Source organism: Pseudophryne corroboree, chromosome 5, assembly GCF_028390025.1.
Source record: "Pseudophryne corroboree isolate aPseCor3 chromosome 5, aPseCor3.hap2, whole genome shotgun sequence".
Taxonomy (NCBI): domain Eukaryota; kingdom Metazoa; phylum Chordata; class Amphibia; order Anura; family Myobatrachidae; genus Pseudophryne; species Pseudophryne corroboree.
The window spans coordinates 620,606,965-620,620,122 of NC_086448.1; the positions used below are offsets into that span (position 1 = coordinate 620,606,965).

General features: G+C 43.6%; 1 protein-coding gene across 2 annotated transcripts in view; it reads left to right on the forward strand.

The window, feature by feature from the left end:
- LPIN2 (lipin 2) overlaps positions 1-12,262 on the forward strand; it is a 324,290-nt gene extending 312,028 nt beyond the window's left edge. For both annotated transcript variants that reach the window (XM_063923550.1, XM_063923549.1), the window contains one exon: positions 10,460-12,262. In XM_063923550.1, coding sequence (XP_063779620.1) covers positions 10,460-10,604 — 145 coding nt within the window. In that variant the 3' untranslated portion in view covers positions 10,605-12,262. The remainder of the gene's footprint in view (positions 1-10,459) is intronic.
- The last annotated feature ends 896 nt before the right edge of the window (positions 12,263-13,158 follow it).

Consider the following 13,158-nt stretch of genomic DNA (forward strand, 5'->3'; position numbering starts at 1 on the left):
CGCGTGCCCACTGTAAGCACTGTTGGCAGTGAACAGGGATCAGCATGGACACGCTGACCTGTCTGCTGCTACGCAGACCCAAATGCAACAAGCTACAATGCACTGTTTGCTCCGATATATTTCTGTTATAGCCAGCATTCATTTTGTTTCATCAATTTGCACTACAGTAATTCTTCAGTGGGATAGGACCACATGGACTAGCCTTTGTTCCCTACAAACCTTGAGAGCCTATGACCCTGTTGCTTCTTCACCGGTTGTCTTTACTTGTACCACTTTAGTAGGTACTAACGTAGACCTGCCGTTTTGGAGAGGTATCCGGTCTTTAGGTCGACAGCAATTAGGTTGACCACTATTGGTCGACATGCATTAGGTCTATAGGTCGACATGAGTTTTTCACATTTTTTAACACCCTTTGGAGATGCTCTAACCCAGTTGTCTAACCATCACAATTTGGCCCTTGTCAAAGTCACTCAGATCCTTAAGCCTGCCCGTTTTCCTGCTTCCAACACATCATCTTCAAGAACTGACGGCTCACTTGCTGCCTATAATATCCCACTCCTTGCCAGATACCAGTATAAAGAGAAAATCAATGTTATTCACTTCTGCATTGGATCAACTGCATGACCATCTGATCTCAGGTTACTCAGGATGTTCGGCAAAATAACACTGCTGGGGCCAGTGATGCCTCCAAGGTTGCAGCAACTGGCTTCGGCACAACCAGAAAACGGGTACTGGCATGCCCCCATTTTCTGGGACACTCCCCGTCACCGCTCCCAAACACCGGCAGCCTGTCGGTCATGCTGCGGCTTTAGGAGCACTGCAAGCGTCGTCGCAGAAATAAATCTGCACATGTGCAGTGTGGCTCCTGGGCATGCACAAATTTAAAAAACATTGGAGATTTACGTGAAAATCTTAATTCACAGAAAACTTGGAATCAGGAATAATGTTCATAATTATATCAGTGGGGAGTAAATTAGACTTGTAAGCTACAAAGGGTTTAATAAAAAAAATATTATTTCTCTATCGTCCTAGTGGATGCTGGGGTTCCTGAAAGGACCATGGGGGAGTAGCGGCTCCGCAGGAGACAGGGCACAAAAAGTAAAGCTTTAGGATCAGGTGGTGTGCACTGGCTCCTCCCCCCATTACCCTCCTCCAAGCCTCAGTTAGATTTTTGTGCCCGGCCGAGAAGGGTGCAATCTAGGTGGCTCTCCTAAAGAGCTGCTTAGAAAAGTTTAGCTTAGGTTTTTTATTTTACAGTGAGTCCTGCTGGCAACAGGATCACTGCAACGAGGGACTTAGGGGAGAAGAAGTGAACTCACCTGCGTGCAGGATGGATTGGCTTCTTTGGCTACTGGACATTAGCTCCAGAGGGACGATCACAGGTACAGCCTGGATGGTCACCGGAGCCTCGCCGCCGGCCCCCTTGCAGATGCTGAAACGAGAAGAGGTCCAGAATCGGCGGCAGAAGACTCCTCAGTCTTCTTAAGGTAGCGCACAGCACTGCAGCTGTGCGCCATTTCCTCTCAGCACACTTCACACGGCAGTCACTGAGGGTGCAGGGCGCTGGGAGGGGGGCGCCCTGGGAGGCAAATGAAAACCTTTTTTGGCTAAAAATACCTCACATATAACCTCCGGGGGCTATATGGAGATATTTAACCCCTGCCAGAATCCATTAAAGAGCGGGAGACGAGCCCGCCGAAAAAGGGGCGGGGCCTATCTCCTCAGCACACAGCGCCATTTTCCCTCACAGAAAGGCTGGAGGGAAGGCTCCCAGGCTCTCCCCTGCACTGCACTACAGAAACAGGGTTAAAACAGAGAGGGGGGGCACTAATTTGGCGTTAGAAATATATAAAAGATGCTATAAGGGAAAACACTTATATAAGGTTGTCCCTATATAATTATAGCGTTTTTGGTGTGTGCTGGCAAACTCTCCCTCTGTCTCTCCAAAGGGCTAGTGGGTCCTGTCCTCTATCAGAGCATTCCCTGTGTGTGTGCTGTGTGTCGGTACGTGTGTGTCGACATGTATGAGGACGATGTTGGTGAGGAGGCGGAGCAATTGCCTGTAATGGTGATGTCACTCTCTAGGGAGTCGACACCGGAATGGATGGCTTATTTAGGGAATTACGTGATAATGTCAACACGCTGCAAGGTCGGTTGACGACATGAGACGGCCGACAAACAATTAGTACCGGTCCAGACGTCTCAGAAACACCGTCAGGGGTTTTAAAACGCCCGTTTACTTTAGTCGGTCGACACAGACACAGACACGGACACTGAATCCAGTGTCGACGGTGAATAAACAAACGTATTCCTTATTAGGGCCACACGTTAAGGGCAATGAAGGAGGTGTTACATATTTCTGATACTACAAGTACCACAAAAGAGGGTATTATGTGGGATGTGAAAAAAACTACCGTAGTTTTTCCTGAATCAGATAAATTTAAATGAAGTGTGTGATGATGCGCGGGTTCCCCCCGATAGAAAATTATGGGCGGTATACCCTTTCCCGCCAGAAGTTAGGGCGCGTTGGGAAACACCCCTTAGGGTGGATAAGGCGCTCACACGCTTATCAAAACAAGTGGCGGTACCGTCTATAGATAGGGCCGTCCTCAAGGAGCCAGCTGACAGGAGGCTGGAAAATATCATAAAAAGTATATACACACATACTGGTGTTATACTGCGACCAGCGATCACCTCAGCCTGGATGTGCAGAGCTGGGGTGGCTTGGTCGGATTCCCTGACTAAAAATATTGATACCCTTGACAGGGACAGTATTTTATTGACTATAGAGCATTTAAAGGATGCATTTTCTATATATGCGAGATGCACAGAGGGATATTTGCACTCTGGCATCAAGAGTAGGTGCGATGTCCATATCTGCCAGAAGATGTTTATGGACACGACAGTGGTCAGGTGATGCAGATTCCAAACGGCACAAAGGTGTATTGCCGTATAAAGGAAGAGGAGTTATTTGGGGTCGGTCCATCGGACCTGGTGGCCACGGCAACTGCTGGAAAATCCACCGTTTTTACCCTAAGTCACATCTCTGCAGAAAAAGACACCGTCTTTTCAGCCTCAGTCCTTTCGTCCCTATAAGAGTCATATCTGCCCAGGGATAGAGGAAAGGGAAGAAGACTGCAGCAGGCAGCCCATTCCCAGGAACAGAAGCGTTCCACCGCTTCTGCCAAGCTCTCAGCATGACGCTGGGACCGTACAGGACCCCTGGATCCTACATGTAGTATCCCAGGGGTACAGATTGGAATGTCGAGACGTTTCCCCTTCGCAGGCTCCTGAAGTCTGGTTTACCAAGGTCTCCCTCCGACAAGGAGGCGGTATGGGAAAAAAATCACAAGCTGTATTCCCAGCAGGTGATAATCAAATTACCCCTCCTACAACAAGAAAAGGGGTATTATTCCACATTATATTGTGGTACTGAAGCCAGAAGGCTAGGTGAGACCTATTCTAAATCTAAAAAAATTTGAACACTTACAAAGGTTCAAATCAAGATGGAGTCACTCAGAGCAGTGATAACGAACCAGGAAGAAGGGGACTATATAGTGTCCCGAGACATCAGGGATACTTACCTCCATGTCCAAAATTTGCCCTTCTCACTAAGGGTACCTCAGGTTCGTGGTACAGAACTGTCACTATCAGTTTCAGACGCTGCCGTTTGGATTGTCCACGGCACCCCGGGTCTTTACCAAGGTAATGGCCGAAATGATGATTCTTCTTCGAAGAAAAGGCGTCTTAATTATCCCTTACTTGGACGATCTCCTGATAAGGGCAAAGTCCAGGGAACAGTTGGAGGTCGGAGTAGCACTATCTCGGATACTGCTACAACAGCACGGGTGGATTCTAAATATTCCAAAATCGCAGCTGATCCCGACGACAAGTCTGCTGTGCCTAGGGATGATTCTGGACACAGTCCAGAAAAAGGTGTTTCTCCCGGAAGAGAAAGCCAGGGAGTTATCCGAGCTAGTCAGGAACCTCCTAAAATCAGTGCATCATTGCTCAAGGGTCCTGGTAAAGATGGTGACTTCCTACGAAGCAATTCCATTCGGCAGATTTCACGCAAGAATTTTTCAGTGGGATCTGCTGGACAAATGGTCCGGATCGCATCTTCAGATGCATCAGCGGATAACCCTATATCCAAGGACAAGGGTGTCTCTCCTGTGGTGGTTACAGAGTGCTCATCTTCTAGAGGGCCGCAGATTCGGCATTCAGGATTGGATGCTGGTGACCACGGAGGCCAGCCCGAGAGGCTGGGGAGCAGTCACACAAGGAAAAAATTTCCAGGGAGTGTGATCAAGTCTGGAGACTTTTCTCCACATAAATATACTGGAGCTAAGGGTAAATTTATAATACTCTAAGCTTAGCAAGACCTCTGCTTCAAGGTCAGCCGGTATTGATCCAGTGGGAAAAACATCACGGCAGTCGCCCACGTAAATAGACAGGGCGGCACAAGAAGCAGGAGGGCAATGGCAAAAACTGCAAGGACTTTTCGCTGGGCGGAAAATCATGTGATAGCACTGTCAACAGTGTTTCATTCCGGGAATGGAAACTGGGAAGCAGACTTCCTCAGCAGGCACGACCTCCACCCGGCAGAGTGGAAACTTCATCGGGAAGTTTTCCACATGATTGTAAACCGTTGGGAAATACCAAAGGTGGACATGATGGCGTCCCGTCTGAACAAAAAACGGGACAGGTATTGCGCCAGGTTAAGAGACCCTCAGGCAATAGCTGTGGACGTTCTGGTAACACCATGGATGTACCAGTCGGTGTATGTGTTCCATCCTCTGCTTCTCATACCTAAGGTACTGAGACTTATAAGACGTAGAGGAGTAAGAACTATACTCATGGCTCCGGATTGGCCAAGAAGGACTTGGTACCCGGAACTTCAAGAGATGCTCACAGAGGACTTATGGCCTCTGCCGCTAAGAAGGGACTTGTTTCAGCAAGTACCATGTCTGTTCCAAGACTTACCGCAGCTGCGTTTGACGGCATGGCGGTGGAACGCCGGATCCTAAGGGAAAAAGGCATTCCGGAAGAGGTCATTCCTACCCTGGTCAAAGCCAGAAAGGAGGTGACCGCACAACATTATCACCACATGTGGCAAAAATATGTTGCGTGGTGTGAGGCCAGAAAGGCCCCACGAAGAAATTTCAACTCGGTCGATTCCTGCATTTCCTGCAAACAGGAGTGTCTATGGGCCTCAAATTGGGGTCCATTAAGGTTCAAATTTCGGCCCTGTCGATTTTCTTCCAGAAAGAAGTGGCTTCAGTTCCTGAAGTCCAGAAGTTTGTCAAGGGAGTATTGCATATACAACCCCCTTTTGTGCCTCCAGTGGCACTGTGGGATCTCAACGTAGTTCTGGGATTCCTCAAATCACATTGGTTTAAAACCAGTCAAATCTGTGGATTTGAAGCATCTCACATGAAAAGTGACCATGCTCTTGGCCCTGGCCTGGACCAGGCGAGTGTCAAATTGGTGGTTTTTTTCTCAAAAAAGCCCATATCTGGTTGTCCATTTGGACAGGGCAGAGCTGCGGACTCGTCCCCAGTTCTCTCCCTAAGGTGGTGTCAGTGTTTCACCTGAACCAGCTTATTTTGGTGCCTTGCGCCTACTAGGGACTTGGAGGACTCCAGGTTGCTAGATGTTGTCAGGGCCCTGTAAATATAGGTTCCAGGACGGCTGGAGTCAGGAAAACTGACTTGCTGTTATCCTGTATGCACCCAACAAACAGGGGGTTCTTGCTTCTAAGCAGACTTTTGCTAGTTGGATGTGTAATACAATTCAGCTTGCACATTCTGTGGCAGGCCTGCCACAGCCAAAATATGTAAATGCCCATTCCACAAGGAAGGTGGGCTTATCTTGGGCGGCTGCCCGAGGGGTCTCGGCTTTACAACTTTGCCGAGCGGCTATTTAGTCAGGGGCAAACACGTTGGTAAAATCCTACAAATTTGATACCCTGGCTAAGGAGGACCTGGAGTTCTCTCATTCGGTGCTGCAGAGTCATCCGCACTCTCCCGCCCGTTTGGGAGCTTTGGTATTATCCCCATGGTCCTTTCAGGAACCCCAGCATCCACTAGGACGATAGAGAAAATAAGAATTTACTTACCGATAATTCTATTTCTCGGAGTCCGTAGTGGATGCTGGGCGCCCATCCCAAGTGCGGATTATCTGCAATACTTGTACATAGTTACAAAAATCGGGTTATTATTGTTGTGAGCCATCTTTTCAGAGGCTCCGCTGTTATCATACTGTTAACTGGGTTCAGATCACAGGTTGTACAGTGTGATTGGTGTGGCTGGTATGAGTCTTACCCGGGATTCAAAATCCTTCCTTATTGTGTACGCTCGTCCGGGCACAGTATCCTAACTGAGGCTTGGAGGAGGGTCATGGGGGGAGGAGCCAGTGCACACCACCTGATCCTAAAGCTTTACTTTTTGTGCCCTGTCTCCTGCGGAGCCGCTACTCCCCCATGGTCCTTTCAGGAACCCCAGCATCCACTACGGACTCCGAGAAATAGAATTATCGGTAAGTAAATTCTTATTATCATGGCCATTGTCAGAATACACAGCTGTCCATTAATTACACTATGAAGCTCAACAATGAACTACAAAAAAAAAGGAAAATTCTAAATTCAGAAAAAACGTATAAATGAGCAGGGATATGTGGTCAACATCCCAGGCAGTCGGAACAGTAAGAAGGCCGACAGCGGGATCCTGATAGTCAGAAGCCCAATGGATCCCCAAGGTAAGTACCAGGGTTAGGCATAAGGGGGAGGGTTAGGCTGCGGGAGGGGTGGGTTAGGATTAGGGGTAGGATGAAATACTTATTCTGGCTAGCTCATACTTTATTGCTGCAGTCAAACCACATGGCCCTTCTTGTCGCACCATGTCCCGTGTGTATCGCTTGAATATGTGCCTCAGCCGCAATGCAATATGACCAAACCGCATCACGGACCTGCATTGATGAACTTGATATGCAGCACTTGTACATGTGTGTGCAAATGAGTCCGCATCTGTATATGAAATGCTACGATGCAGTGGCTGCATCTTTTTTTTTCATGCCAAGATCCGTTATGCTTCATCTGCCACTCTGCACATATTTAAAACTGTGATGCGTATTAGTCGCAAATTTAAAGAAAAGGACACTACATTACCCTGCCTAGTTCAGCTCACTTGCTCCAGGCGTCTCATGTCCATGACGTATTGAGGCTAAGCGTATGAGGACACATCTGTATTTAGCTAATCCGGAAAATGAAAAACTAACTGTAATTGAATTAAAGGTGTAGATAGACTACTTCTATAAAAGACTGGACTATCAAAAATGGAGTACTTTCAGATGAGCGCAGTACTGAGAATAGTGCTGCCTAGGTCCAATAAAAAGGAGATAAACACTAATCTCCAACAAATGCAAACAAGAAAGAAGTATTAATGGACCCCTGGCGCACAATAATCGTAGATGCTAGTTAGTACTTTTAGTACTAAATACTGGAACCAACATGTGCTGATTAACACAAAAATCACAATATTTATTAAAACACAATCCCAAACTGAGTGGGTAAAATACAATGAAACAAATGTGCAAAATGGGGTGAGGTAGATGGGAGCCAGGTGACTTCATAAAGTGCTAAACGTGCTTTGAGTCCTTCTTAAATGGAAGACATTCTCTCACCATAGTCCATGGACCGAAACGCGTTATTTGGACGAGGACAAGCGTGGGGTGCATCCTGGGACAGGAGACTTTGAGCTGACACGCACAGTGCGGTGGTGCTGGGCCATTCAGCCTAGGACCCCAGCTACCTTCTAAAGCTAGCCCACCGCAGCCATGGACTATGGTGAGAGAATGTCATCCATTTAAGAAGGACTCAAAGCACGTTTAGCACTTTATGAAGTCACCTGGCTCCCATCTACCTCACCCCATTTTGCACATTTGTTTCATTGTATTTTACCCACTCAGTTTGGGATTGTGTTTTAATAAATATTGTGATTTTTGTGTTAATCAGCACATGTTGGTTCCAGTATTTAGTACTAAAAGTACTAACTAGCATCTACGATTATTGTGCGTCAGGGGTCCATTAATACTACTTTCTTGTTTGCAAAAGACTGGACTATAACAAATGCTTTCTTAAGCATGAACATAACATTAATGAGGTTTTCTATATGTGCATAACTTGATTATATAGTACTTCATTCAGTCTTAAGGGCAGTACACACTAAAGAGGTATGTGCTGAGCAATCTGTCACAGACCGCTCGGAACACATCTATCCCTCCGCTCAGCACAGCGCGATGTGGGAAGAGCGAGGGGGAGCCGTTCATCACATGATATGCTAGATTGTGACTGCATGCAGGCCAATCTAGCACCGGCAATAGCGACGTGCGGGGCCGCACATTGCTATCGCTGGGGGGCATATACACTGAGATCCGTGCTAAGCAATCTAGTCAGATTGCTTAGATTTTAAGCACGGATCTCTCCATGTGTACCCACCTTTAGATTTTAAGCACTGATCTCTCCATGTGTACCCACCTTTAGACCTTGAGGAAATGTGCTCTTAAATCAAAAATCCATTAAGCCTTTGCATCTAGCCCTTGAATATTCAATGCTTCTAATTTTGGAACCATAATTGTTACCATCTTGACACCAGAATACATTCTGAGATGGTGATTCTTCAGTTTCTATTTCTTGTCTTAAGACTATTTTTCTCTGTGTTCAAGAAAATCAATCTTTAACATGCAAATAGAATGTCTGTCATAATAAATGCTGCATTTACATGCAGCTGAATAGTTGCTGAAACTCTCAATAGGAAACCTAATCATTAAACATAGTGCTTGTGTGTGCCCCATGAGTACAGTACACCTTATATGTTTCTTTGCCACAATTGGAGAAAAGCAAACATTTGACTTGAATGGTAACCAGATTGATTTAGACACACCTGCAGTTTTATTTTTGTTCCTATTTTTATTTTTCTCCTCCTAGTAGAAGCTAGGAGATAACCTGTTTCTAAGATTAGATTTCTAAACCTCCTGGTCTCGGTTTGTCGGATATGGTTTTGAGGTCTAATCAAATGTTAAAAAAAAAAAAACACATTTTATTATGTTTCTTTTGTTATTCATTGCATACGATTATTCTGTGAAACAAAGGCAAGTCATCTATCTGCTCTCATGTTGATTTTGTTTGCTATAGAAGCTTCATATAAAGCCTTATTTAATAAGTTATCAGAATAAATATGGCTTCTCAATGAATGAAAAAGTTTATTTGCCTGCTTGAAGGAAGCTTTATTTAACTGTAGAACAATTCATCCAGATATGGGGAAACTGTCCATTTGGAATATTATGCTTCCATAGTTTCAGATGATTCCTCTTGTCATTAAGGTGCATATAACAGTCCCACTTATTTTGGAATGCTTCTGTTACTCTTTTATCATCCATTGTGATATCAAGTCATTTTATTTGAAGGTCTTTATGAAATCTAAACCTTGTTAATGTTCAAATGATACACAAACGGACAGACAGAACTAGAGCCCCAATCCCAAATAAACAGGTAATCAATGTATTTGTCTTACAACACCAAGTTTTTTCTAAATTGGCTACTCCAGATATTTCTCTTCAAATAGACCTAAAGCTTGGCACAAATTTGGTGTCTATGGAAGTCCCCAGTGTCTGTGAATAAAATTGATTATAAATAACTATCCGATAAAGATAGGGGTATATTCAGTTACTGTCAAAAACTGCTGTCTTGTCGGAAAGATGGCAGTTTTTGACTTTTTAAGGTCGGAAAGGGGTTCTGACCTATTCAATCCCCGCCTCATTTTTCTGACAAGTTGGGAAATTCAACTTGTCGGAAAGAACGTGGATCGGCGGAATAGCCGCCGATCCGCGTGCTTCTGTCTGAAACGGGGCCACATTTGACAGTTTTGTCCAGTTTCCGACAATCTCAATCTGACTTTTAAAAAAAATCGTATTGAGGAAATGAGACGGGGGAGCGGGGCAGCGGGCTATAGGGGCAGCAGGGCAGGCAGGTACCTCTATGACGGGTATCCCCCAGCCAGGCTCCTCTTACCCAGCAGCGCTCCCCGGCCGGCACTGTGCTTCACAGCGGAGTGCGGTTCCCTCTAGCAGCTCCCTGTGATCTCACACCCAGGGAGCTGCTGACAGCAGCTGCACGCACAGGACACCGGAAACGGGCAAATCCGACAGTAGGGCTTGTCGCATCCATTCCGATAAATGCATGTCGGAATGGATCCAACTTTTATTGAAAATACCCACTTCTATGTTCATATAAGGAAACTCTCCGTTAGACATCAAGAATTTGTGATCATCTTGCAAAACTCTCGTACATATTGAATTCATATTTTAAAAAATAAGTTTTATGTCTCAAGACTTATAATGTGTGACTAGTTATCCATTTTGATTTATTGACTTGGATATTTGTGTTTTATATTTCTCCCCCCAGGTATGGCAGGCTGAGTGAACTGGTTGAACACGTCTTTCCTCTACTTGATAAAGAACAGAATTCTGCATTCACTTACCCAGAGTTCAGCTCATTTTGCTATTGGAGAGCTCCTCTCCCAGAAGTAAACATGGCAGACTTGACGTAAATGACGTCACGAATGTTCTCAGACTGTTGGTTGACCTGTAATCTTATCGGTCAGCAATTGCATACCTGGAGTATTACTGCTGTGGGAGGCCTACATTTCCTTTTGTGGTTTCCAAAGCCTTTATCCCACTTTGTCTTACGGTCAGTTTGTAATTTGTTGCTAGTGAAGATATTGTATATTATTGATTATATTCAGGGAAAATGTAAAAGAAAATTGATTTTATTTTACTATAATATCATAATTCACTGTACATTTTTATTTTTTGTTTTGTGAGAGATTTAGAACACATTTTAGCTTGTGTTCAGCATACCTTGATTCAAACTGACCAGTATAAATGTATTTCTTTATCATGTCGTGCCTCTTCAGAGCCACTGGGGCAGTGTCTATTGCAGGGCAATACGCTGCAGAACCCACAAGCAATGAAGACTTTGTAAGTACTTAGTGGCAATAGCGCAATGTGCAAGTTTTAGTTCCTAGGAAAAAAAAGTGGTTCATTTCAGCATCTGTGAAAAATGCTTAATCCAAATATATATATTTACCAGTGCAATTATTTATTTTCCATGCAGTTATGGATTTCAAGTCACTAAAACATGCTATGTTTAAGATATGTTTGTGCAGTTTTGTTTTAGGATTCAGTTTGTTTGTTTATTTAAGTCCAGCTGTTTTTTGGATTTCATATCCTTTATTTTTTTCATTTATGAATGTTAACGCTATGCTTTACGACGTAATTTCAGTTTCATAGTGGACAAGAAATCCTCCCAATTTCACTAAAGACAGCAGATTAAATTGTATTTGCTAATTAATCTTTTGTGCATAAGCCATTTTATTAACGTTACTGGCAAGTGATTTCTGAAGTGAGGCTGGAAGTTTAATTGTGGTCGTCTTTTCTGACATTTCAGCCTTTTGTTGTTTTCTATAGTTAAATGTAGAGGTTGACTATGACTGGATTAAAACACCCTGAAGCTTATTTACTAATGGTACATGTGTGCAGTAACCCATGGCAACCAGTCTGCTATTATCTGTCTAGTGCAGGATCAACAGTGAATGCCAACACCTCATAAGCTACCTTAGCTTATTTAGTATTTGAAGAATGTTGATTAACGAATCTCCTTGTCTTGGCAAATTATCACAGTGATCCATCATTCATATCCAGTAATCACAAATACTTAAGCCTTGTATATTGCTGATTATCATCTCTTAGCCAACCTGCAAGAGTAAAATACACTTGCTACACCGCTTATTTTACAACTAATACATACCTTTTAGTATTCTGAAGTCAACTTACTGAAGCAGAGGAAATTCAGTTTTTTCATTCTACAAAAGTATCGGGGCTACCACAGTGGTACCCTGTGGAAATATTACACCAAAATGCCAATTACTGGACTTTTCATAGACTGCATTTTATAGTTACAGAGTTACAAACCAAACTGCCTGACGAACCTCTTTCTGTGCTGGAGTTTGGTCACTGCCCTTCCATGCACATCCAGCAAGTCTTTGTGGCTTAGTTTTCTAGACAGAAGCCTGACCAATAGCTTGCACTTGTGTATACAAGGTATGAGTCTCCTTTTAATATGAAAACGTTAAGGACAGAACACATTTTATTGTGGTAGGTATGATGTTCAACTCCATTCAAATAAAACGTTCAAATATTTATATAATTCAAACGTTCATGGTGCTTGATTTTCATGTGATATGACGCTGCTGAATAGCCATCTGTGATGTGTGAATGTGTAGTACAAGAATTATTGTGTCATTATTTACTAGTAAGCATAATAATAATTTTATTTATATATAGTGCTTTTTTCCAGCAAGATTCATTCACTTTGCAAGAATAAAAAACAAACAGTAGCACAGAGGTTTAGTATTACAGCACACCGAAACATTAGCTTAATGCTGGGTTGGTGCAGCCATTTTTAGTGTTTGTTGGCTATATTATGTCCTTTATTGCACATCTTATTTCAAATCTTACTTGCTAGCACTTGCTAGCATCTAAAAATCAGTTTTCACAAATCCTTATTACATTAGAAGGTATTCTATCCACCAGCGCCAATAGGTGACACTAGTGTCTTTTAGTTTGAGGAAGCAGAAAGATTTGTTGGAGAAGCCCAATGACCCAGACTCTATTTATGGAGGTGTATGGATTAATTGGAAGGAGAGAGAGAGGACGACATGACAAATATGGAGGACTCCATTCGAATGTTTGATGTAATTGTTTTTCCAGATCCGCAATCAAAAATTAGAATTATGATTAGAAATGTTAAATGTAAAGCTTCAATCTCTAAAGAATACATATATAGACTATCCTGTTTACGTGGTTCAAAGGCTGCATTGGTTATTTATATATTGAAGTTTGAAGTATGATGAAGGATTTTGACCTTCTCTAGAGCCATACTGATCTAAATTACTTTTTATGTCCTGTAAATAGTTGTGGAACCTTCCTATGCATGCAATATGCCAAAGGACTACATACTAAATGCCAGTGGTCAGGATGCCGGCGGTTACATGACCGACCACGGCATCCCAACACTGAAAATGTTGCCATCAGAGTGGGTAA